This window comes from Agelaius phoeniceus, chromosome 31, assembly GCF_051311805.1.
Source record: "Agelaius phoeniceus isolate bAgePho1 chromosome 31, bAgePho1.hap1, whole genome shotgun sequence".
NCBI classification, from domain to species: domain Eukaryota; kingdom Metazoa; phylum Chordata; class Aves; order Passeriformes; family Icteridae; genus Agelaius; species Agelaius phoeniceus.
This window is the reverse complement of record NC_135295.1, coordinates 1,831,155-1,855,089: the sequence shown is the minus strand read 5'-3', so window position 1 is coordinate 1,855,089 and position 23,935 is coordinate 1,831,155. Positions and strand designations below refer to the sequence as shown.

The window sequence follows — 23,935 nt, the reverse complement described above, 5'->3', positions numbered from 1 at the left end:
AAAATCATCATTAGCACATCCTGAAATCCCAATATCCCAAACCAGAGGATTTTGGGCACTGGGAACATTTTGCTTCATGAGGATTTTTTGACAAAACCATCGCTTCAGGTGACCCCACCCACCCCTCTCTGTCCCTCCTGCCACCCCCACGACGGATGAGGAAAAGCTCAGAGAACTTCAAGTGCTGCTTTATTGTGCCATGGGGCTGCTCCAGGCGGGCAGGGAGCAGCCAGAGCCCGATTCCCCAAGCTTCCCTCTCCCGTTTTTCCACGGCCAGGCTCAGTCTTTGTCAGGCCCGCAGCGCTCGGAGCCGTGGCTGATGCGGTGGGCGTCATCAGCCAGCTTGCTCAGCACGATGGTGAACTCCTCGAAGCTCACCTCCTTGTCCTTGTTCAGGTCGCTCTCCTGGAAGAGCTTCTCCAAGTAGCCAGGCCGGTTCCTGTCCTGAATTTGGGGACACGAGGAGGGGTCATGCCCCTGTCCCAGCTCCACTCCAAGAGATACAAGGGTTTGGAAGCTGCAGGATGTCCCAACCCTCTTCTACCTCAACTTTAGCCCCAGATTAAATCCCAGAGGAGACAGGATTTTGTCCCAAATCCCTGTGGTTGGGGGCACAGTGGCTTTTAGGAGAAATCCATTGGAGAAGGCCAATTTGGGGAGAAATCCATTGGATCAGGCCAATTTGGGGAGAAATCAATTGGATCAGGCCAATTTTTGGAGAAATCCATTGGATCAGGCCAATTTGGGGAGAAATCAATTGGATCAGGCCAATTTGGGGAGAAATCAATTGGATCAGGCCAATTTTGGGAGAAATCTGTTGGACCAGGCCAATTTTGGGAGAAATCAATTGGAGAAGGCCAGTTTTGGGAATCACCAACAATGAACTTGCACCGCTTTTCAACTTATTGAGAGGAGACTGTGACATTAGAACTCCCAGAAGTTCTAATCCTCACGGCCTAGGCCCAAGAAGCTCTTGAGAAGTTTGGTGAGGTCCTTCAACAAAGACAAGCACATGGATGTCACAGATATTTCTCCTTGCAGTGTCAGGAGAAAAAAATGCAGTTGTGTGGTCTCAGATTTCAATAGGACACCTCAAAGAGGGATCCGAATGGATTTTCTTATCCTACAGATCTCCAAAACCAATTTTTACAACATCAGAAACAACAGCTTGGGGTCATAATCACAGCCAGAGCGAAACTGCTGACAACGGCAAAGATTCCACAATTTATCTGCCAATTGAAAAGAGAATCTTTTTTTGGGCATTACGAAAACCAGAAAAAGCTGCAAATTGCATGGCTGGACTGCTCAGGTGTGAGTTTAGTTCACTTCACACCACCACGCACGTGGAATCTTTTGATTTAGGCGTTGCAAAAACCAGAAGAATCTCAAACTGCAGTTTGGACTGTGCCTGTCTGATTCGCTTCCCACCACCACAAGCAGCAGGGGTGGCCCCCAAGCCGGCTGTGACAGAAACCCCCCCATGCCCCGGGAGCTCCCGAACCCCATCCCCGCGGGGTTGTCCCCCGGGCACTCACGCAGGTCCCCAGGAAGGACGGCGCCTGCTCCTTCAGCAGCGTGGTGAAGTCGCTCATGCTCAGGAGGTCGATCTCACCCTGGCGGATGCTGTACTGGTGGAACATGTCCACCACGGTCTGCAGGGCCTTCTCCAGGGTGCAGTTCCCCGGGAGCTGCCGGCTCCCGGCATGGCTGTGGGTGCTGGTGGACATGGCTGAGCTCTGGAGGGACCTGCAGGGGTTGGGGACAAACCTCGACGTGTGAGAGGGGACAAAAATCAGTGGGAGCTGCGCCTGAGCCTGGGGGCACCCACAACTCTTTGGTGTGGAGCAGAAAATGAGGGGATTTGGGGGCATTGCTCCAGTTTGGCTTCGTCGAGGATGCAGCTTGTTCCGACACACCTGGGGACATTTTTCAGGTGAGGGAAGTAGGGACAGGCCAGTGGGGGCATTTAGGACACAGAATTAGTGGTGCCTCCACCAAAGATGCCACCAAAATCCCATTAATTTGTCCTCATTTTCCAACCCCAACCAACCTCCTGCCCTACCCCGAGGAGAACCCATCGCCCCGAGCTGATGGATCCCAAACTGCTTCTCCCTCATCCTTTTCCCTGCAAGGACCATCCTCGTCCTACTCACTCTGGTCTCCGAGGAGGGTTTGGATCCGTCAGTTTGACCCAGGAGCCTGGAGCAGCCCTTTTATACCTGTCTGAGGTCCTGTTTCATCAGAGCTGGTGACACACCTGCCACAAGCATCAGCTTGAGTTCACATTTCCCGCACCTGGAAATTGCCAGGTGGGAACCCTGAGCCCCTCCCAGCCTCATTCTTCCTCTTCAAGTTCCTGGTTGCACCCACCAGGCTTTGGAGATGTTGTCCTTGGCCCCTCCATCACCTCTGACAGGGCTCAGGGAGGGGAAAAACCCTGGCTTGGTCACACCTCCACATCGAGGGCAAGGCCTTTCGGGCAGAAGTTGCCAAAACTTGGGGAGTTTTGCAACACGACAAAAAAATTTGCACATTTTCCTTCTGCTGTAGGAGCAAACTGGGCTGTTGCACATGGAAACAGGGATGACTTTGTCCCCTGGGTGAGTTTTTAATGTGATTTCTGTTTCCTGCAACGCCAACTGGTTGGACGCTGCCCAAGACAAAGCAGCATCTGTTTTTTATAACTTGTTTTCCAGAATATTTTCCATTGTTTTCTACTTGTACTCTGCTCTCATTCCAGAGATTTTCTGGAGGAAACTGGGCACAAAACCAGGAGAAAACCCAAGGCCGGGGTCTTTTCTGGCTGGTGCAGGAACTGCTGCATGTTTTGCAATTGTCACCTCTTTGTCACCCATGTTAGGGACAAGGACGAGCAGATTTAAAATCAGACAATGAGAAGGTTTAAAAATCAGACAATGAGAAGATTTAAATTTGGACCATGAGAAGGTTTAAAATCGGACAATGAGAAGATTTAAATTCGGATCATGAGAAGGTTTAAAATCGGACAATGAGATTTAATTTTGGACCATGAGAAGATTTAAAATCAGACAATGAGAAGGTTTCAAATCAGACAATTAGAGGATTTAAATTGGGACCATGAGAAGGTTTAAAAATCAGACAATTAGAAGGTTTAAAATCAGACAATGAGAAGGTTTCAAAATCAGACAATGAGAAGGTTTCAAATCAGACAATGGGTAGGAGGAAGAGGGAAGGACCAGCCAAACCAGGGGTGCCCGTTCCTGTTTGAGGATGCTCCTGTGTCCCCGGGGCATTGCACGGATTTATTCCGGTATTCCTGACTCACTGCATTGTTCCTTTTGTTTCCCGGCCCTGCTCTTTGCAGGCTGGCACCCATCCCGAACTGGGATGTCAAATTGGAGTGTCACCCATCCCAAATTGGGATGTCAAATTGGAGTGTCACCCATCTCAAACTGGAGTGTCACCCACCCCAAACTGGGATCCCAAACTGGAGTGTCACCCACCCCAAACTGGGATCCCAAATTGGAGTGTCACAGATCCCAAATTGGAGTGTTACCCATCCCAAACTGGGATGTCAAATTGGAGTGTCACAGATCCCAAACTGGAGTGTTACCCATCCCAAACTGGGATGTCAAATTGGAGTGTCACAGATCCCAAATTGGTCTGTCACCCACCCCAAACTGGGATCCCAAATTGGAGTGTTACCCATCCCAAACTGGGATCCCAAACTCGAACGTCATTGATCCCAAACTGGAGTGCCACCCACCCCAAACTTGAGTGTCACCCACCCCAAAATTGAGTGTCACCCACCCCAAATTGAATCCTGGTCCCCCAGCTGGCAGGGAAATCCTCTGGTTCTCTCATGCACCTCCCACACTCAGCCCCTTTCCCAATTTTCCCACTTTTTCCCTCAAACCCGTGGGGGAGCAGCTGGCCATGCCCAGCCCTGCAAGGACAGCGATGCCCGAGTGACGCGGGGGTGGCAGTGAGTGACATTTGCCTCGAGGGACAAGGGTGGCACCCCAAATCCAGAGCTGTCGTGTGTCACCGAGGTGCCACCCAAACCCCACTGGTTTCACCCGGGACAGGCCCTGGTTTGGGGGACATTGGAGCCTCCTCAGCCCAGGGGTTCCCTGCTCAGGGATGTGTCCCAAAGCGTGAAAGCTTTGACTCGTTCTGCAGAGTGGCAGCTCCCGGGATGGAGCCCCCAGAGCCCCTCGGCCTCGTGCTTTGCTCTGCTGGGGCTGCTGGGCTGTTCTGGGGTCACAAAAACATCTCACACACGTCTGGGAAGTGGTGCCTCTGGAATGCAGCACCCCTGGGATGTGGCACCCTTGGGATCTGGCACCCTTGGGATCTGGCATCACTGGGATCTGGCACCCTTGGGATCTGGCATCACCGGGATGTGGCACCCTTGGGATCTGGCACCCCTGGGATGTGGCACCCTTGGGATCTGGCATCACCGGGATGTGAGACCCTTGGGATCTGGCACTCTCGGGATTTGGTGTCTCTGGGATGCGTCACCCTCAGGATGTGTCACCCCCAGGATATGGCACCCGCAGTTCCAGGGCTGGGTCTTAGCAGAGACTTGAGGAAGGACCCCCCCAACCGTGTTTCACTTTTGGCACTTCCTGGACCTTCACCCTCAGATCTGACACCCTCCAGGAGCCCTGTGCTGCCCACTGAGGACCCCCAAAACCTTTTCCTGAGTCCCCCTTTGCCCTGAACAAGGTCCCCCCCATGCCACTCTCCCCTCCCCATTATTTTTCCCTTCAGTCTGGGTTTAATCACAGGCTGGGCCTCACCCCCTCCCCACAGACCCCAGGACACGGCACACGGATGGGTTTGGTGCTCAGAGGAAGGGATTTTATTTCAATGCCACAAAGTAGAAGCAGGTGACAAAGATTTGGTTCCGGACAAGGGGGGACACAGAGTCCCGTGGCTTGGCCACTGCGGGAGATGGCTCCATTTCAGTGACGGTGGCTGTGCCCATGCCCATGGTCATGCCCGTGGTCATGCCCGTGGTCGTGCCCGTGGTCGTGGCCGTGCCCGTGGTCGTGGCCATGGTCACCACCAGGGCCCTGGTGGAACCTGTTGTGGGCATCAATGGCCACGAGGCTCAGAGTGGTCAGGAACTCGGTGAACTTGAGGCGGCCGTCGTGGTTGGCGTCAGCTTTGGTGAAGAGCTGCTTGATGTAGCTGTCCATGGTCGTTTTGGGCTGTGGGGGGAGCACAGTCAGCTCGGGGTCACTCACCCTTAGCCAGCAAGGCCTGAACCCCAAAAATCCCTCCCTCGCTTTGGGAAGGTCCCAAGACAAAGTTCTGGAATGTTCTGCCCAGGGAGGTGGTGGAGTCACCGTCCCTGGATGGGTTTAAACAAGCCTGGATGTGGCACTGGGTGCCAGGGTTGAGTTGAGGGGTTGGGGTTGGACTCGATGATCTTGAAGGTCTCCTCCAACCAACCCAGTGATTCTGGGAATTCTGTGAACCCTCCCCATCCCCAAGGAAGTGCCCAAGGATGAGCTCTGAGTGCCCCAATCTAGTGGGGGGTGTCCCTGCCCAGCATCCCCGGAATTAGAGGATCTCCCAGGCCCACTCCCACCCATCCCATCCCATTGATCCCATCCCATCTCATCCCATCCTATTCCATCCCATTGAACCCATCCCATCCCATCCCATTGATCCCATCCCATTGATCCCATCCCACTGATCCCATCCCATCCCATCAATCCCATCCCATCCTATTCCATCCCATCCCATCCCATCCCATCCTATTCCATCCCATTGAACCCATCCCATCCCATCCCATTGATCCCATCCCACCCTATCCCACTGATCCCATCCCATCCCATTGACCCCGATCCCATCGATCCCACCCCACTGATCCCAGCCCGGGCTCTCACCGGCACCGTGTTCTTCAGGAAGGGCTCGGCCGTCTCCTTGAGCAGCCTGGAGAACTCCCCCAGGCTCAGGTAGTCGTCCACGGGGCGCTGCGCCGCGAACCGGTGGTAGACGTTGACGGCGCATTCCAGCGCCAGCTCCAGGTCGGTTTTCATCCTGCCGGGAAAGGAACAAACGGCAAAACATGGAAGGGAACCCGAGCCCGGGGACTCACCAGGAAGGATCTGCTCACCTCGGAGGAGGTCTGGGCTCTGCAGAGGGAGGAGCAGGAGGATTGGTGGTGCCGAGCTGGGGATGGCAGCTTTTATACCCTCCTGGAGCTGCCAGGAGCTCCAGGAGTTGTGCAAGGCACGCAGCACACCCAGGTGAGGATTTCGGGCTCCTCACCCCATCCAGGAACTGTTATCCAGGGAGGGGAAGCCCCAAACTCGTCAGGCAAAAACAAAGAAACACCAAAAATTGCATCAGGGGTCAGCGGCGGCATTTTCTGGAACGTTCCACAAGTGTTTGGTGGAGATGATGGAGGAGGAACTTCTCTGGGTGGGGGTCTCCAGTGGGATGATGCTGGTTTTACCCAGGCGGTTTGTCACTGATGTTTTTGGTGAATTTGGCTGCTGGACAGGAGTTGGATTAAGCCCTTTTCTGACTCACAGATGGGGCAACTGAGAGGCGTTTGAAAAACTTGGATTTCATTTTGTCAGGCTTTGAAAATTCTCCGCCAGCTCACAGACAGGTGCCAGGGGTGGCCACCCCTCCAGGAGGACATTTCCCTGGATCCAGGGGACAATCCTGCCCTGTGGAACTCTGCCAGGGACATTTCCCTGGGTCCAGGGGACATTCCTGCTGCAGGTCCTGGGAGGTGGCACTTCCCAGCAGCTGGAATTGCCCAAGGATAACCCAGGGCATCATCTGGGTGATCCACGCCCAGCTGTCCCCCAGGTTTGGGACCTCCCCATTGCTCCCAGTGGAGCCCATCCCAGTATTCCCAGAATTCCCAGTATTCCCAGTATTCCCAGTATTCCCAGTATTCCCAGAATGAGCTGCAGAACCCCAAGTGTCTGGAGGGGGGTGGTGAGGAGCCTCCACCCCATGTGGTCACGAAGATTTTGGGAAGTGACAATGACAGCGGTGGTGAAACCTCTCCCGCCAGGCTCCTCATCCCAGGAACTGATGCCAGAAAAACCCAAAATTGCAAAAGAGGGAGACAAAGGGACGGGGATTGGGAAGGGGACGGGCGCGTCCTCAACGGGAAGGGGACGCGCGTGGGCTGGGCAGAGGGACACGGGTGACACGGCAGGGACACGGGTGACACGGGAGGGACACAGGTGACACGGCAGGGACACGGGTTCAGACAGGCCTGGGGATGGCAGAGGGAGTGGCTGGGCCATGGGGACAGGGACAGGTGAGTGCCATGGGGACAGGAGTGGGACAAGGCCACCTGTGTGCCATGGGGACAGGAGAGGGCATGGCTGGGGCACATGGAGAGGGACAAGGACAGGTGAGTGCCATGGGGACAGAAAAGGGACAAGGACAGGTGAGTGCCATGGGGATGGCAGAGGGCGTGGCTGGGCCACCTGGCATGGGGGACATGGTCATCTGTGTGCCATGGGGACAGGAGGGAGACAAGGACAGGTGAGTGATTCAGGGTAGATCCCAGACATGGGGATGGATTTAGGGTGATCTCTGTGAGTGGGATGGATTTTGGGTGGATCCCTGTGAGGAGGGATGAATTCAGGGTGGATTCCCATGAGTGGGATGGATTTAGGGTTGATCCCTGACAGGGGGGATAAATTCAGGGTGGATCCCTTGGGGGGGGGATGGATTTAAGGTGGATCCCTGTGAGGGAGATGAATTCAGGGTGGATCCCTGTGACTGGGATGGATTTAGGGTGGATCCCTGTGAGGAGGGATGAATTCAGGGTGGATTCCCATGAGTGGGACGGATTTAGGGTTGGTCCCTGACAGTGGAGATGAATTCAGGGTGGATCCCTGACAGGGGGATGGATCCAGGTTGGATCCCTGTGGGCATCATCATTCCACCTTCAGATGGCCACAGGTGAGGTTTGGGATTTTGGGGTTCCCTCTTACCTGCCCAGGGGTGCAGGGGGAGGTTCAGCCCCATTCTCTGGGGGTTCACTGACTCTGGAGGGATGGAGAATTTTTTTCCCCCCTAAATCTTAGACTCCCAGAGGTCGGAAAACCTCCAAGATCACCACGTCCAAGCTGTTCCCGACCCCCACCTGCCCACCCAGACCAACATCCAGGTGTTCCTCAGGGGTGGCCACTCCAACCGTCCCTGGGCAGCCTTTCCAAGGCCTGGCCGCCCTTTCCAGGGGGAAATTCCACCCCACGAGCCCCCCTGGCACAGCCCGAGGCCGTTCCCTCTCCTCCCGTCCCTTTGTGGCATCGCTGAAGGCGGTGGAGGGGGCACGGCCACATCTGGAAGGGGCACGGCCACATCTGGAAGGGGCGTGTGGCAAATCTGGAGCCCGGAGCGTGACCAAGAGAGGGGAAAGGGCAGCGGGGGAGGAACCGGGATGGGCTGGCCCGGAGCACCGGGAAGTGGCGGCTCCGCACGGCCGCACCCCGGGCAGGAACGCGGCAGAACCCCCGGGGCACCGGGGATGGGGAGGGGACAATCGCGACATCCGCGGGGCGGTGGGTGAGGGACAGAGCCCGAACCGGCCCAATCCCAGCTCGGAGCTGTTCCCGAACCGGCCCAATCCCGGCTCGGAGCTGTTCCCGAACCGGCACAATCCCAGCTCGGATCGGACCCCGAACCGGCCAAATCCCAGCTCGGAGCTGTTCCCGGACCGGCCCAACCCCAGCTCGGAGCTGTTCCCGAACCGGCACAATCCCAGATCGGAGCTGTTCCTGAACCGGCACCATCCCAGCTCGGAGCTGAGCCCGAACCGGCACAATCCCAGCTCGGAGCTGTTCCCGAACCGGCACAATCCCAGCTCGGAGCTGTTCCTGAACCGGCACAATCCCAGCTCGGAGCTGTCCCCGGACCGGCCCAATCCCAGCTCGGAGCTGTTCCCGAACCGGCACAACCCCAGCTCGGAGCTGTTCCCGGACCGGCACAACCCCAGCTCGGAGCTGTTCCCGCAGCCCTGCGGGGTGGGAGCGGCTCCGGGGAGGAGCGGCCGGGCCGGGCTGAGTCAGCCCCGACGCGGCTGCCGGGGAGCGGCCCCGGGGGGTTCCCGAGGCCTCGGGGGTGCCGGATCCACCCCGGGCGGAACCAGAACCAGAACCAGAACCAGAGCCAGGGCCAGAACCAGAACCAGCCTGGCATTGCCCCCAGCTTCCCCCACCCTGGGCAGAACCAGAACCAGAACCAGAGCAAGAACCAGAACCAGAACCAGAACCAGAGCCAGAACCAGAACCAGAACCAGAATCAGAGTCAGAGTCAGAACCAGCCTGGGAGCGGCCCCGGGGGAGTTTCCGGAGCCTCGGGGATGCCGGATCCACTCCGGGATGAGCCAGAGCCAGAATAAGAACCAGAACCAGAACCAGAGCCAGAACCAGAACCAGAACCAGAGCAAGAACCAGAACCAGAACCAGAACCAGAACCAGAACCAGAACCAGAACCAGCCTGGGAGCGGCCCCGGGGGAGTTTCCGGAGCCTCGGGGATGCCGGATCCACTCCGGGATGAGCCAGAGCCAGAATAAGAACCAGAACCAGAACCAGAATCAGAGCCAGAGCCAGAGCCAGAACCAGAACCAGAACCAGATTCAGAACCAGAACCAGAGGTAGAACAAGAGCCGGAACCAGATTCAGAACCAGAGCCAGAACCAGAACCAGAACCAGAACCAGAACCAGAACCAGAACCAAAACCAACCTGGCATCACCCCCAACTTCCCCCAGCCCGGCCAGAGAGACCCCCGGGGGGGGGCAAAACCGCTTTGTTTAAATGGAAATTTATTGAAATGATGTGGGGATCACACGGGAGGGTCCCGGGGCCGTGCCGGGCCCTGCCCTCACTTCCTGCGGGGCATCTTGTCCGGCAGGTCCTGGAAGAAGTCGTTGCACATCATGGCCATGCAGGCCAGGAAGGTCACGTACTCCTGGAAATCCACCTCGTTGTCGCTGTTGCAGTCCAGGTTGCTCATCAGCTTCTGTAAACTCGCCTCGCTGGTTTGATTCTGCCCGAGGGAGGAGGGAAAGGAAGGGTTAAAACCGGGCTTTGGAGGGGTTAAAACCGGGGCTTTGGAAGGGTTAAACCCGGGGCTTTGGAGGGTTTAAAACCGGGGCTTTGGAACGGTTAAAACCGGGCTTTGGAAGGGTTAAAACCGGGCTTTGGAGGGTTTAAAACCGGGGCTTTGGAACGGTTAAAACCGGGCTTTGGAAGGGTTAAAACCGGGTTTTGGAGGGTTTAAAACCGGGTTTTGGAACGGTTAAAACCGGGCTTTGGAGGGGTTAAAACCGGGTTTTGGAGGGGTTAAAACCGGGGCTTTGGAGGGGTTAAAACCGGGCTTTGGAGGGGTTAAAACCGGGCTTTGGACGTCCCCAAAGCCCCGAGTCCCCCCCGGCACTCACGCTGAAGCTCGGCAGCTCCTTGGTGAGCAGCTCCTTGAGCTCGGCTTTGTTGAGCTTGTACTTGTCGCCCTCGTTGCCCGAGTACTTGTGGAAGGTGGCGACCACCACGGCCAGCGCCTGCTCCAGGGGACACGCCATGGGGACAGCTGGGGACACAGCGAGGGGACACAGGAGTTGGGCACCCTCAGAGCCAGAACCAGGGACCGATCCCCCGTGCCAGGCCCGGGTCTGTCTCGGGATGCTCCGGTCCCTCCCCGGCTCCAGCCGGGCTGGGCAACCCCAAAATAGGGGAAAAAATGGGAAAAATAAGGGAAAAAGGGAAGGGAAGGGAAGGGAAGGGAAGGGAAGGGAAGGGAAGGGAAGGGAAGGGAAGGGAAGGGAAGGGAAGGGAAGGGAAGGGAAGGGAAGGGAAGGGAAGGGAAGGGAAGGGAAGGGAAGGGAAGGGAAGGGAAGGGAAGGGAAGGGAAGGGAAGGGAAGGGAAGGGAAGGGAAGGGAAGGGAAGGGAAGGGAAGGGAAGGGGCTCGGGAGTTTTTCCAGCCCTGGCCAGGTGAAATCCACATTTCCAGCTCGGCACCTGCAGCGGGACCCCCCCAGCCGCGCCTGGCAACATCTGGAGAACATCTGGAGGGGGAAAAGCGACTCACCGAGAGCTCGGGAGGGACGGGAGAGATCGGGCAGGGCGGAAGGGGGGCCAGGCTCAGGCCCTGGCATTTATAGCGTTCCTCGCCCCGCCTGAGCCACACCCGGCCGGGGAGGCAGCGACGCTCCCGAGCCCGCCCGGACCCGGCTGGAAAAGGAGAAAAGGAGGAGAGAGGAAACCCTGGGAGCTGCCCCCGCCCTTGCCAAGGGCGCTGGTTTGGATTAGGAGGAGCAAAATGCGCCGCTGGGGCTGCCCAGGGACCACCGGGCCGGGAGAGCCCAGCGGGGTTCGGGTCCCACCCGGTGCCACCCGGTGCCGTCCCGGGTCCGGCCTCGGGGGTGGTGCCGAGCCGGGGTTTGTGCCGAGGGCTTTTTTCCCTTTTCCAGTCTCTTGGCAGCGATTTGCGCTCCCGTTGTGTAACGGAGCCGCTCCCGTGGCCCGGGCACGTGTGCGGGAGCTGGGGCGGGCACCGGGAACGGGCAGTGCCCAACCTCGAACCGTGGCAAAGCCCCCGAGTGCCCCCCAAACCCTGGCAAAGCCCCCGAGTGCCCCTCAAACCATGGCAAAGCCCCCGAGTGCCCCCCAAACCCTGGCAAAGCCCCCAAATGTCCCCCTAAAACCCTGGCAAAGCCCCCGAGTGCCCCCCTAAAACCCTGGCAAAGCCCCCGAGTGCCCCCAAACCATGGCAAAGCCCCCGAGTGCCCCCCAAACCCTGGCAAAGCCCCCAAATGTCCCCCTAAAACCCTGACAAAGCCCCCGAGTGCCCCCAAACCATGGCAAAGCCCCCAAATGTCCCCCTAAAACCCTGAAAAAGCCCCCGAGTGCCCCCCAGCCCTCCCCAGATGGATTTGGAGGCTTTGGGGGGGGATTTGGGGAAAATTTGGGGACTTTGGGAGGATTTGGGGGGATTTGGGGAAGATCTGGGGGATTTGGGGACAACCTGGGGGATTTGGGGAGGATTTGGGGCTTTGGGGAAGATTTGGGGGCTTTGGGAGGACCTGGAGGCTTTAGGGGGGAACCTGGGGGATTTGGGGACAACCTGGGGGATTTGGGGACAACCTGGGGGATTTGGGGAGGATTTGGGGGGTTTGGGGAGGATTTGGGGGGTTTGGGGACAACTGGGGGGATTTGGGAGGAGCTGAAGGATCTTAGGAAGGACCTGGGGAGTTTGGGAGGACCTGGGGGCTTTGGGGAGGATTTGGGGGCTTGGTTTGCCCCCGACCCTTGGTGGCTCCCAGGGCACCACTCCTGAACCCTCCCCAGAACGTTCCAGCGACACCCAAGAGTTGTTTTTGCTCAAATTTCTCCCAAAATAAACCCTGGCAGGGCTGAGCCACGCTGTGGAAAATCCCACAGAGCTGGAGGAAGGCGTGAGTCAGGCTGGGCACGGCGGGGGTGAGCACTGAGCCAGGATTGGGGGGAAAAAACGGAACAGAACCCCAAAACTGGGAGAAAATCTGAACAAAACCCCAGAACTGAGCTGAGATTGGGGGGAGAATGAACAGAACCCCAAAACTGGGAGAAAAACTGAACAAAACCCCAGAATTGAGCTGAGATTGGGGGAAAAAATGAACAGAACCCCAAAACTGAGCCAGGACTGGGGGAGAACCTGAAGAGAACCCCCAAAATTGAACCAGGATTGGGGAGAACCTGAGGAGAACCCCAAAATTGAACCAGGGTTGGGGAGAACCTGAGCAGAACCCCCAGAACTGGGCCAGAATTGGGGAAAAAATGAACAGAACCCCAAAACTGGGAGAAAATCTGAACAAAACCCCAAAATTGAGCTGAGATTGGGGGGAGAATGAACAGAACCCCAAAACTGAGCCAGGCCTGGGGGAGAACCTGAACAGAACCCCCAAAATTGAACCAGCATTGGGGAAAAAATGAACAGAACCCCAAAACTGGGAGAAAATGTGAACAAAACCCCAGAACTGAGCAGGACTGGGGGAGAACCTGAAGAGAACCCCAAAATTGAACCAGGATTGGGGAAAAAATGAACAGAACTCCAGAACTGAGCCAGAACTGGGAGAAAATCTGGAAAGAACCCCAGAACTCAGCCAGGATTGGGGGGGAAATGAACAGGACCCCAAAACTCATCTGGGATTGGGGACAGCCTGAACAGAACCCCCAGAATTGAGCCAGAATTGGGGGGAAAATGAGCAGAACCCCAAAACTGAGCCGGGATTGGGAAGAGCCTGAAGAGAATCCCGGAACTGGGAGAAAACCTGAACAAAACCCCAGAATTGAACCAGGATTGGGGGGAAAACGAGCAGAACCCCAAAACTAAGCCGGGATTGGGAGAAAAAATGAACAGAACCCCAGAACTGAGCTGGGATTGGGGAGAGCCTGAACAGAACCCCAGAACTGAGAGAAAACCTGAACAAAATCCCAGAACTGAGCCAGGATTGGGGGGAAATGAACAGAACCCCAAAACTGGGAGAAAATGTGAACAAAACCCCAGAAGTGAGCTGGGGTTGGGGGGAAAATGAACAGAACCCCAAAACTCAGCCAGGATCAGGGAAAATCTTTTATTGAAAGCCCCTCAGGGCTGGGGTGGCCATGGGGAGGGGTCACTCTGGGGTCACTCCGGGGTCACTCCAGAGGTCACTCCAGGGTCATTCTGGGGGTCACTCCAGGGTCATTCTGGGGGTTACTCCGGGGTCATTCTGGGTTCACTTTGGGGTCACCCCGGGGTCACTTCCTGCGGTGCTTGCTGGGGTCGTCCTTGAAGAACTCGTTGAAGCCCATGGTGATGCAGGCCAGGAAGCAAACGTACTCCTTGAAATCCACCTCGCTGTCCTTGTTGTGGTCCAGGTCGTTCATCAGCCGCTTGAACTCGGCCTCGTCCATTTGTTTCTGTCCAGAGAGAGGGTTTGGGGTGAGGGTTGGAGGGGAGGGGCCGCCCCTTCCCCGCCTTCTCCCCTCCTCTGCCTCAGGGAGGGATTTTGGGCTTGGCGGGTGAGATGGGCAGTGCCCGAATTTCCAAAAATGCCTCCCGGGTGTGGAAAGATTTGGCCAAAAATAAAATAATTAAACTAAACTAAACTAAACTTAAATTTAATTTAATTTAATTTAATTTAAGGGCCTCCTGGGTGTGGAAAAATTTGGCAAAAAAATAATTTAAAAAAAAATCAAAGGGCCTCTCAGATGTGGAAAAAAATGGGAAAAAAAATTTAAAAAAAAAATCAAAGGGCCTCCCAGGTGTGGAAAAATTTGGCAAATAAAAAAAAATAAAATAACATAAAATTAAATTAAATTAAATTAAATTAAATTGAAGGGCCTCCCGGGTGTGGAAAAATTTGGCCAAAAAAAAAAAAAAAAAATTTTCACCTCCCGGTTGAAACCACAAGCTGAGAAAGGGAAGTGAGGGTTTAAAAAAAAAAGAAATGGTGAAAAAAAAAAAGGGAAATTGGAGCGTGATTTCCTTTGCTAAACAAAGTATTTCTGTGGGTTTGAAAAAAGCCGAATTTCCTTTGGGGCTGAGCCCCTCCAGGCCTCGTTCCTGCTCTTCTCCAGGGATTTCCCTGGAGCACGAGGGATGGATCCATCAGAATTTCAGAGAGCCCGGAGAAAAAGACGTGGGAGAAAAGATCCGGGAGTAAAGACCCGGGACAAAGACCCAGGAGAAAAGACCCAGAGAAAGACACAGGAGAAAAGACCTGAGAGAAAGACCTGGGACAAAGACCCAGAGAAAGAACCGGGACAAAAGACCTGGGAGAAAAGACCCAGGAGAGGAAAAACCTGGGAGAGAAAAGACCCAGGGGAAAGACCCAGAGAAAGACCCAGGACAAAAGACCCTGGGAGGAAAAAGACCCAGGAGAAAGATGCAGGAGAAAAGATCCCACAGAAAAGACCCAGGAGAAAAAAGACCTGGGACAAAAGACCCGGGAAAAAGACCCAGAGAAAGACCCGGGAGAAAAGACCCGGGAGAGAAAAAACCTGGGAGAAAAGACCCAGAGAAAAACCCGGGAGAAAGACCCAGAGAAAGACCTGGGAGGAAAAGCACCCAGGAGGAAAGACACAGGAGAAAAGACCCAGGACAAAGACCCGGGACAAAGACCCAGAGAAAGACCCAGGAGAAAAAGGACCCAGGAGAAAAGACACAGGAGAAAAGACCCAGAGAAAGAGCCAGGAGGAAAGAGGGAGATAAAAGACCTGGGAGAAAAAGGACCCAGGAGGGAAGAACTCAAGAAAGACCCAGGAGAAAAGACTGGGGAGGAAAACCTGAGAGAAAAGACCTGGAGAAAGACCCAGGACAAAGACCCAGAGAAAGACCTGGGACAAAGATTTGGGACAAAGACCTGGGACAAAGACTTGGGAGGAAAGACCCAGAGAAAGACCTGGGACAAAGATCCAGGACAAAGACCCAGAGAAAGATTCAGGACAAAGACCCAAGACAAAGACCCAGGACAAAGATCCAGGACAAAGATCCAGAGAAAGATTCGGGACAAAGACCCAAGACAAAGACCCAGGACAAAGACCCAGAGAAAGACCTGGGACAAAGACTCGGGACAAAGACCCGGGAGGAAAGACCCAGAGAAGGACTTGGAACAAAGACCCAGGACAAAGACCCAAAGAAAGACCCAGGGCTGGTCCCTCCTGTCCCTCCACCCCCAAGGGACACCCAGGATGTCCCCAAGGCCACTCACGCTCCCAAAGACCGGCAGCTCCTTGTTGAGCAGCTCCTTGAGCTCGGCCTTGCTGAGCTTGTACTTGTCGCCCTCCTTGGCCGAGTACTTGTGGAAGGTGGTGACCATCAGGGCCATCGCCTGCTCCAGGGGACACGCCATGGGGACACCTGGGGACACGGAGCAGGGGGTGCCATCAGCTCCTGGGGGGGCCCGGGCGGATTTTGGGGTGCTGGAGGAGGGAAGGGAGCAGGGACTCACCGGCTGAGCGTGGGTCAGTTCTCGAGGGTTGGGATGGGGCAGCGGGGCACGGCGGGGATTTATAGCCCAGGAGGGTGGCACGGGGTGGCACGGGGTGGCACGGGGTGGCACTGCCCCCGGGGCAGCCCCCACATGCCCGGCTGCTCCTCGCACCCGGGTTTCGCCCGCGCCTCATTTTTGTGTAACGAGATGTGTGATCCTATTAATGAGCTATGTGATCCTGATAATGAGCTCTGTGATCCCGTTAATGAGTGAGCTGTGAGATCCCACTAACGAGCTGTGAGATAGCATTAATGAGTGAGCTGTGAGATCCTATTAATAAGCTCTGTAATCCCATTAATGAGTAAGCTGTGAGATCCTATTAACGGGCTGTGTGATCCTGTAAATAAGCTCTGTGATCCTGTTAATGAGCGGTATGATCCCATTAACGAACTGTGATCTCATTAATGAGTGAACTGTGAGATTCCATTAATGAATGAGCTGTGAGATCCCATTAATGAGATGGGAGATTCCATTAATGAGTGAGCTGTGAGATCCCATTAATGAGTTCTGTGATCCCATTAATGAGTGAGCTGTGAGATCCATTGATGAGCTCTGTGATCCCATTAACAAGCTGTGAGATCCCATTAATGAGCTCTGTGATCCCATTAACGAGCTGTGAGATTCCATTAATGAGCTCTGTGATCCCATTAACGAGTTGTGTGATCCAATTAACGAGCCATGAGATCCCATTAATGAGTGAGCTGTGAGATCCCATTAATGAGTTCTGTGATCCCATTAATGAGTGAGCTGTGAGATCCATTGACGAGCTCTGTGATCCCATTAGTGAGCTGTGAGATTCTGTTAATGAGTGAGTTCCGTGATCCACTAACAAGCTCTGTGATCCCATTAACGAGCTGTGAGATCCCATTAATGAGTTCTGTGACCCTATAAATAAGCTGTGTGATCCGATAAATGAGTGAGCAGTGAGATCCCATTAACGAGCTCTGTGATCCCATTAACGAGCTGCCCCTTTTCCCTGGTACATTTGGGGAACAGAACACCCCAAAATCTCTGCGATCCCACACAGGGAGTCCCCTTTGGGGGACAAACGAGACCTTCCCTGTCCCCCCTTCTCCTCCAGGGCTGGGAAAGGGACACAAATTCCCGGAATTTCTCCCCAAAAATGGGACTTGGGGGTGGCCGAGCCCGGATCTTCAGGGTCCCGGGGGAGCCGCGCCCGGCCCGGCCCGGTTCGCCCCGCACCCCCGGGTGAGTCACGGCCCGGCCCGGCTCGGCCCGGCTCTCCCCGCACCCCCGGGTGAGTCACGGCCCGGCCCGGCCCGGCTCGGCTCTCCCCGCACCCCCGGGTGAGTCACGGCCCAACCCGCGGGGATTCCTCGGCCCTGACTCAGCCCGGCCCCGCCCGTTCCCACGGGGACAGCCCGGGCCGGGCTCGCACGGGAGAACGGGGAGGCTCGGGGGGGCTGCGGGATTCCATTAATGAGCTGTGAGACCCCATTAATGAGCTGTGAGATCCCATTAATTAATGAAATGTGAGACCCCATTAATGAGTGAGCTGTGTGATCACATGAATGAGCTGTGTGATCCCATCAATGAGCTGTGAGATCCCATTAATTAATGAAATGTGAGACCCCATTAATGAGTGAGCTGTGTGATCACATGAATGAGCTGTGTGATCCCATTAATGAGCTGTGAGATCCCGTTAATGAGTGAGCTGTGAGATCCTATTAATGAGCTGTGAGATCCCGTTAATGAGTGAGCTGTGAGATCCCATTAACGAGCTGTGAGATCCAATTAATGAGCTGTGAGATCCCGTTAATGAGCTCTGAGATCCCGTTAACGAGTGAGCTGTGAGATCCCATTAATGAGCTCTGTGATCCCATTAACGAGTGAGCTCTGAGATCCCGTTAATGAGCTGTGTGATCCCATTAATGAGCTCTGTGATCCCATTAACGAGCTGTGTAATCCCATTAATGAGCTCTGTGATCCCGTTAATGAGTGAGCTGTGAGATCCCATTAATGAGCTCTGTGATCCCGTTAATGAGTGAGCTGTGAGATCCCATTAATGAGCTCTGTGATCCCATTAATGAGTGAGCTGTGAGATCCCGTTAATGAGCTCTGTGATCCCATTAATGAGCTCTGTGATCCCATTAACGAGTGAGCTCAGAGATCCCGTTCATGCCCGGGGTCAGCCCTGGGTGTCCCACGGAGGGGACACGGAGGGGACACGGAGGGACCCGCCCGGATGTGGCGGCGGTGGCTGCTGACACCCGGCGGTGGCTGCTGGCGCTGTCGCCAGCCCAGGCGAGCCGAGGGCGGTTGTAGCCGCGATATTTCCTGAAAAATCCTTTCCTCTGGATTTTTTGTTTTCTCCTGAGAATCTGAGAGGCCTCAGGAACAAAATGCAAACGAGGAATATTTGCTGCTGTGGGATGCAACGGGCGCGTCTGTGATTGGTCTCGTGGGGTTGTTTTTAATTAATGCCCAATCACACTCCAAATGTGTCTCTCTCTGGTCAGACACTGGATTTTGTTATTCGTTCCTTTTCTATTCCTTGCTAGTATAGTTGTAATATATTATATATATTTATATATTATACTTATATAAACTAATATATAAATATATAAATATATATAAATATATTAAAATATATAAAAAATATATAAACATGTACATTTATATATTTACATATTTATATATTTTATATATATTATATTATATTATATTATATTATATTATATTAATTATTAGATTTTATTACAATATCATTATATTTATATATTCATTATTATATATTTATATATAACTATATGTAAATATAGTTATATAAAAATATATTTATATATTATATATTATGTCTTTATTTTTATATATTTATTATTTATTATATATTATTATGTATTTTATTATATTTATTATATAAATATAATAATATCTTATTCGTATAATAAAATATTACTATATTTTATTATAATGTTATTATCTTTATATATGTATTAATGTATTTCTATATTAATATATATTTTTATATTATATAAATAATACTATCTATTATTTAATAAAATAATAATTATATATAATATATATATGTAATAAATATAATATATATAATAAAATGATAAATCAAGCCTTCTGAATTCTGGATTCTAGATTCTCACCTCTTCCCTCATCTGGGACCCCTGTGAACCCCACCACAGGTGAGGACAGGGTGGGGACCCCTCCCACCGCCCCCCCCGATAAAATCTGAGCATCACCCGCTGCTCCTCCAAATTTTATTGCTGCAATAAACAATAAATAACCACGGGGGTGGCCGGGAACCAGGGAAAAACAACCCCCCCCCCCCTTTGCCCAAGGTTGTTTTTTGGGATTAAACAGAAAAAAACAAAAGAGACCCCCCGAGTTTAGGGAACCCCCGAGGGAGGGCAGAGAGCGAGCGCTGCCCCTGCTGGGATTTCTGAGCACAGACAAAATTCCCACCCCAGAGCATGGGGAGAGCTTCACCCTCCGAGAAAAGGACGAATATTCAGACAAATTCAATCTAAAATACCAAACGGGACTCAAGGCATGAAATTTGACACCGTCAAATGCTGTCAAAGCATCCGTGAGAAGGAAACAAAACAAAATCCCTGTAGGGAGAAGCTCTGGCTGCTCGCTCAAGGCAGCTCAGAGCATCTGCACTGAGATGGGCTCTCCTGCTCCTCTCTGGCTTCACCCCCGTGCTTTAACCCTGCCACCAGCTCCCCACGGTGTGTGACCCACCCCAGTGGCCGAAAGGGACAGGTTTGGAGATGCTCGATCAGAAAAGTGCAACTCCTCCAGCGGTGTGGCTGAGACCTTTACTTGGAATGCTGAGAAAAGAGGAGGAAAGAGGGGCAGGACGAGGAGGAGCCCCCCCCCCCCCCCCCCCCCCCCCCCAAATCCCACCCACAGGATTTGGGTGGGAGGTCCTGGAAAAAAAAATTAAAATCAAATCAGGGGATGGGAGGAGCAGGGGGGTTCCAGAGGCTCGGGGCAGGCACAAAAAAAACCCAAAAAATAAAATTAAAAAGTGGGGAATGGGAGGAGTGGGAGGGTCCTGGAAGCTCGGAGCGGGCACAAAAAATAAAATAAAATTAAAAAGCGGAGAATGGGAGGATCTGGGGGTTCCAGGGGAGAGTCCCGGAGGCTCGGGGCGGGCACAAAACCCCAAAAAATAATTAAAAAAGCGGGGAATGGGAAGAGCTGGGGGGTCCTGGAGGCTCGGGGCGGGCACCAAAAAAAGAAAAATAAAATAAAAACAAAATAAAGAAAGCAGGGAATGGGAGGAGCTGGGGGGTCCCGGGGGGGATCTCGGAGGCTCGGGGCGGGCACCAAAAAAGGAAAAATAAAATAAAAACAAAATAAAGAAAGCAGGGAATGGGAGAAGCTGGCGGGTCCCGGGGGGGATCTCGGAGGCTCGGGGCGGGCACCAAAAAAGGAAAAATAAAATAAAATAAAGAAAGCAGGGAATGGGAGGAGCTGGGGGGTTCCAGGGGGGTCCAGCAGTGTCTACTTGGTGTGTTTGACACTCTGCTCCTGCTGGCGGATGATCTGCGCGATGGGGCTGGCGATGCCCCCTATCAAGGTCCAGTACTCCTCGAAGCTGATGCGCCCGTCCTTGTTCTCATCCAGGTCGCAGATGAGTTTGTCGGCGGCGCGGCGGTTCCCGGTGTCCTGCGGGGGAACAGCGGCGTCAGCCTGGGGCTTTTTTTAAGATTTTCTAATGACTCGTGAATGTTTTGCGTTCCCTCTGTGGAGGGGGGGAAAGCCAATGGCTGCTGGTTTGGCCAGTGCCATTGGAGAGGTGGCACCGTCACTTTTGGAAAATTGGAAATGTCGGAGTCAGAAAATGAGCTCCCCTTTTCTCCTCGCCTCGAGAACAGCGGGGTGTGCTTGTGTTTTGTCGTTCGTGCCCTACGGTGACAGCAGTGGAGTTTTGGGCCGGTCTAATGTGGTGTGGGAACTCATCAAACCCCTCTGGGTGTCCGGAGCTGCTGAGGACCCCGCCAGGGGGCTGGGAGACCCTGAAATGCAGCCCTGAGGGTTTGTTTGTGACCCCTGGAGCAAGTCACCAGCTTGGGATGAGGAGCTGAAAGTCACAGAGGTTTGAATGGTACAATAATAGAATTATCATGGCGTGAAAATGTGGATTTTAGGGTTTTTGGTATTGAAGCAGAGTGGAAATTTTCCAGGGTAGAAATCCATTTTGATTTAAGTGAAATGTAGGGTTTAGGGTTAGGGTTAGGGCAATAAATAAATCTTCTGTGTTGAATATTCTGATTCTCACTCACCAATCCAGTACAAGATACAAATCCTACAGCATTTACATACAGCCTACAAGAATCATTACATTACCACACTGTGTTACATTTTAAACCCTATAAACTCCTTTTTGGGCCCCTTCTGCAGAGCCAGCAGGGTCTGCTCTGCCCCTTGGGCCTGTCTGCAAGCAGAGGGTGTTGTTCCATCAAAAGGGGATCACCTTCAGTCCAGCCACACCATTGTTTTCCAGCTGTTCAGTAACTGAGGGATCTCAAAGCTTGCTTTCATTTCAATCTCACTTTTAGTTTCTATACTCTCAAAATCTTTTGCCAGGCAATCATATTTATAGGGCTTTCCTCTTTCATCTTCCCCAACAGGATTATGGTTGTGGCTACAACCAGTCCTATGAGCAGGATGAGCAATTTTAGGTCGATTGGCCAATTTTTGGCATGGGCCGATTGCGCTGCTTATCAGCGCTCCTCATAGGGCTCGGGTGATAACGGGGCAGCGCAGGCTCAGACCGGGTTCAGGGCGGGTTCAGGCCAGGTTCAGGCCGGGTTCAGGGCGGGCAGATCCCCCCAAAACCCCGTCCTGCAGCCCGGGCTCACCGTCAGCATGTGGTTGAGCTCCCGGCTGAGCATCTTGCGGAAATCCTTCTTGCTGATGCGCCGCGGGTTCTTGCAGCAGCAGCAGCGGCTCGAGTACTTGTCAAAGTTGTTCACCAGCACCTGCACGGCCCATTCCAGCTCCGTGCACTCGGCCATGGTGCCCTGAGGGGGCGAGACTCGGGTGAGACCCTCGGGGGTCCCCACCACAAACCCCCGGAAGGGAAAACCCATCCTGGCCAAAAGGCAAATGACCCGCGGGGCTGGGGGATCCTCATCTTCCTCACCGCCCCCAAAATCCTCAGTGCCTATCCCCAAAATCCTCGGTACCCGCCCAAAATCCTCGGTGCCACCTGTGCCTGCCCCCAAAATCCTCGGTGCCTATCCCCAAAATCCTCGGTGCCCGCCCCAAAATCCTCGGTGCCTATCCCCAAAATCCTCGGTGCCCGCCCCAAAATCCTCGGTGCCACCTGTGCCCGCCTCAAAATTTTCAGTGCCAGCTGTGCCTGCCCCAGTCGGTGCCAGCTGTGGCCACCCCAAAATCCTCGGTGCCCGCCCCAAAATCCTCGGTGCCCGCCCGAAATCCTCGGTGCCACCTGAGCCCTCCCCAAATCCTCGGTGCCACCTGTGCCCTCCCCAAATCCTCGGTGCCACCTGTGCCCGCCCGCCCGGCCCCGGGGCCGCCCGTGCCGCCCCCGCTCCTGGGCCGGGCCGTGCCGGTGCTGCCTGTCCCGGTGCCGCGGGGCTCGTTAGGGAGGAACGGGGCCGGAATTACCGGCCCTGCCCTCGCTGTTGCTTCACGGCTGCGGGAACGGCCCGGCGGGGCAGGTCCCGGCTTGCCGAGCACCTCTCCTGTCCCTCCTGTCCCCCCTGTCCCCCCCTGTCCCCTCCTGTCCCCTTCCTGTCCCTCCTGTCCCCCCTGTCCCCCCTGTCCCCTCCTGTCCCCTCCTGTCCCTCCTGTCCCCTCCTGTCCCCTCCTGTCCCCTCCTGTCCCTCCTATCCCCCCCTGTCCTTCCTATCCCTCCTGTCCCCCCTGTCCCCCCTGTCCCTCCTGTCCCTCCTGTCCCCTCCTGTCCCCTCCTGTCCCCCCTGTCCCCACTGTCCCCACCAGGAAGCTCTGCCTGGGCCTGTCAGGACGGTCCCCCCGTCACATCCCGGTGACAATGACACGGAAACGGCGTCACCTTGGCCGGGCTCGGCTCTTTCCTGCCTGGCCGGGGTGGGGACAGCCGGGCTGGGGGTGTCCCTTTTGTCCCTTTTGTCCCAGGCTGTCCCTTTAACCCAGCCCAGGGGACAACAGCCACCGCCACAGGGACCTTGAGGGGTGGCCCAGCACTGTCCCCACGCTGGGGACACCATCTGAGGGTGTCCCCAACCCTGCTGCTCGCTCAGGTCCTGCCCTGTGTCACAACCTGGCTCCTGTCCCCTCTTGTCACCTTCATCCTGCCCAGTCCTGCCACAGGGAGGTGACACCAGGCCCAGCCACACTGAGGAGGTGACACCAGGCCCAGGGAGGTGACACCAGGGCCCAGCCACACTGAGGAGGTGACACCAGGGCCCAGGGAGGTGACACCAGGGCCCAGCCACACTGAGGAGGTGACACCAGGCCTAGGGAGGTGACACCAGGCCCAGCCACAATGGGGAGGTGACACCAGGCCAGGGAGGTGACACCAGGCCCAGCCACAATGGGGAGGTGACACCAGGCCCAGGGAGGTGACACCAGGGCCCAGCCACAATGGGGAGGTGACACCAGGCCCAGGGAGGTGACACCAGGGCCCAGCCACGCTCTCCTCCTTGTCCCCACGTGTCCCTGTGTCCTCCCAAGCCACCTCTGTCCCCTGTGGTGCCGCAGCCCGAGGTCACTCCATCACTGTCCCCAACTCTCAGAACTGTCACCAGGTGGCTTTGGGGCTGGGGGTTCCATTTCCAGCCCAGAACCGAAGGGATTTGGGAGCACCGAGGCCACAACCCCCTCGGCACCTGGTGACATCGGTGACATCGGTGTCACCTGTCCTGTCCCCCTGGTGGCAGCGCCCTGCCCGGCCCTGGGGCACCCGAGGCTGCTCCACCGGTGACTCACGGGACAGCCCCGGGGCCA

General features: G+C 54.9%; 5 protein-coding genes across 6 annotated transcripts; all 5 read right to left on the bottom strand.

The window, feature by feature from the left end:
- Positions 1–279: 279 nt before the first annotated feature.
- On the bottom strand, positions 280–1,737 carry LOC129132317 (protein S100-A7-like). The gene is made up of 2 exons (XM_054651378.2): positions 1,536–1,737; positions 280–444 (listed from the first exon to the last, which is right to left on the bottom strand). The coding sequence occupies exons 1-2, from the start codon at positions 1,725–1,727 to the stop codon at positions 280–282; spliced, it is 357 nt and encodes a 118-aa protein (XP_054507353.2). The 5' UTR covers positions 1,728–1,737.
- Positions 1,738–4,949: 3,212 nt separating this feature from the next.
- LOC129132330 (protein S100-A8-like) lies at positions 4,950–6,035 on the bottom strand. Its single transcript, XM_054651407.2, has 2 exons — positions 5,883–6,035; positions 4,950–5,198 (listed from the first exon to the last, which is right to left on the bottom strand). Exons 1-2 carry the CDS (start codon positions 6,033–6,035, stop codon positions 4,950–4,952), a joined length of 402 nt encoding a protein of 133 aa, XP_054507382.2.
- A 3,749-nt stretch (positions 6,036–9,784) lies between these two features.
- Positions 9,785–11,381, bottom strand: LOC129132230 (protein S100-A4-like). Its single transcript, XM_054651266.2, has 3 exons — positions 11,065–11,381; positions 10,420–10,565; positions 9,785–10,025 (listed from the first exon to the last, which is right to left on the bottom strand). The coding sequence occupies exons 1-3, from the start codon at positions 11,129–11,131 to the stop codon at positions 9,861–9,863; spliced, it is 378 nt and encodes a 125-aa protein (XP_054507241.2). The 5' UTR covers positions 11,132–11,381; the 3' UTR covers positions 9,785–9,860.
- A 2,373-nt stretch (positions 11,382–13,754) lies between these two features.
- Positions 13,755–15,850, bottom strand: LOC129132231 (protein S100-A4-like). The gene is made up of 2 exons (XM_054651267.2): positions 15,710–15,850; positions 13,755–13,916 (listed from the first exon to the last, which is right to left on the bottom strand). Exons 1-2 carry the CDS (start codon positions 15,848–15,850, stop codon positions 13,755–13,757), a joined length of 303 nt encoding a protein of 100 aa, XP_054507242.1.
- Positions 15,851–19,909: 4,059 nt separating this feature from the next.
- On the bottom strand, positions 19,910–22,997 carry S100A16 (S100 calcium binding protein A16). 2 transcript variants are annotated; one of them, XM_077192070.1, is made up of 3 exons: positions 22,946–22,997; positions 21,841–22,002; positions 19,910–20,644 (listed from the first exon to the last, which is right to left on the bottom strand). In XM_077192070.1, exons 2-3 carry the CDS (start codon positions 21,994–21,996, stop codon positions 20,480–20,482), a joined length of 321 nt encoding a protein of 106 aa, XP_077048185.1. In that variant the 5' UTR covers positions 21,997–22,002; positions 22,946–22,997; the 3' UTR covers positions 19,910–20,479. The 2 variants fall into 2 exon arrangements, with proteins under 2 accessions (XP_077048185.1, XP_054507349.2); XM_054651374.2 differs by lacking the exon at positions 22,946–22,997 and having other exon boundaries at positions 21,841–22,150.
- Between the last annotated feature and the right edge of the window lie 938 nt (positions 22,998–23,935).

Excerpts from the sequence above, each read along its gene's own strand:
- LOC129132230 (XM_054651266.2), bottom strand. The coding sequence starts at position 11,131 with ATGCCAGGGCCTGAGCCTGGCCCCCCTTCCGCCCTGCCCGATCTCTCC. Across the intron at positions 10,566-11,064 it reads CCGTCCCTCCCGAGCTCTCG|CTGTCCCCATGGCGTGTCCC; the intron begins GTGAGTCGCTTT and ends CTGTGTCCCCAG. Across the intron at positions 10,026-10,419 it reads AGGAGCTGCCGAGCTTCAGC|AATCAAACCAGCGAGGCGAG; the intron begins GTGAGTGCCGGG and ends TCCCTCGGGCAG.
- S100A16 (XM_054651374.2), bottom strand. The coding sequence starts at position 22,071 with ATGGGTTTTCCCTTCCGGGGGTTTGTGGTGGGGACCCCCGAGGGTCTC. Across the intron at positions 20,645-21,840 it reads AGCTCAACCACATGCTGACG|GACACCGGGAACCGCCGCGC; the intron begins GTGAGCCCGGGC and ends GTTCCCCCGCAG.
- LOC129132231 (XM_054651267.2), bottom strand. The coding sequence starts at position 15,850 with ATGGCGTGTCCCCTGGAGCAGGCGATGGCCCTGATGGTCACCACCTTC. Across the intron at positions 13,917-15,709 it reads AGCTGCCGGTCTTTGGGAGC|AAACAAATGGACGAGGCCGA; the intron begins GTGAGTGGCCTT and ends CTCTCTGGACAG.
- LOC129132330 (XM_054651407.2), bottom strand. The coding sequence starts at position 6,035 with ATGAAAACCGACCTGGAGCTGGCGCTGGAATGCGCCGTCAACGTCTAC. Across the intron at positions 5,199-5,882 it reads TCCTGAAGAACACGGTGCCG|CCCAAAACGACCATGGACAG; the intron begins GTGAGAGCCCGG and ends CTCCCCCCACAG.
- LOC129132317 (XM_054651378.2), bottom strand. The coding sequence starts at position 1,727 with ATGTCCACCAGCACCCACAGCCATGCCGGGAGCCGGCAGCTCCCGGGG. Across the intron at positions 445-1,535 it reads CGTCCTTCCTGGGGACCTGC|GACAGGAACCGGCCTGGCTA; the intron begins GTGAGTGCCCGG and ends CCCCAAATTCAG.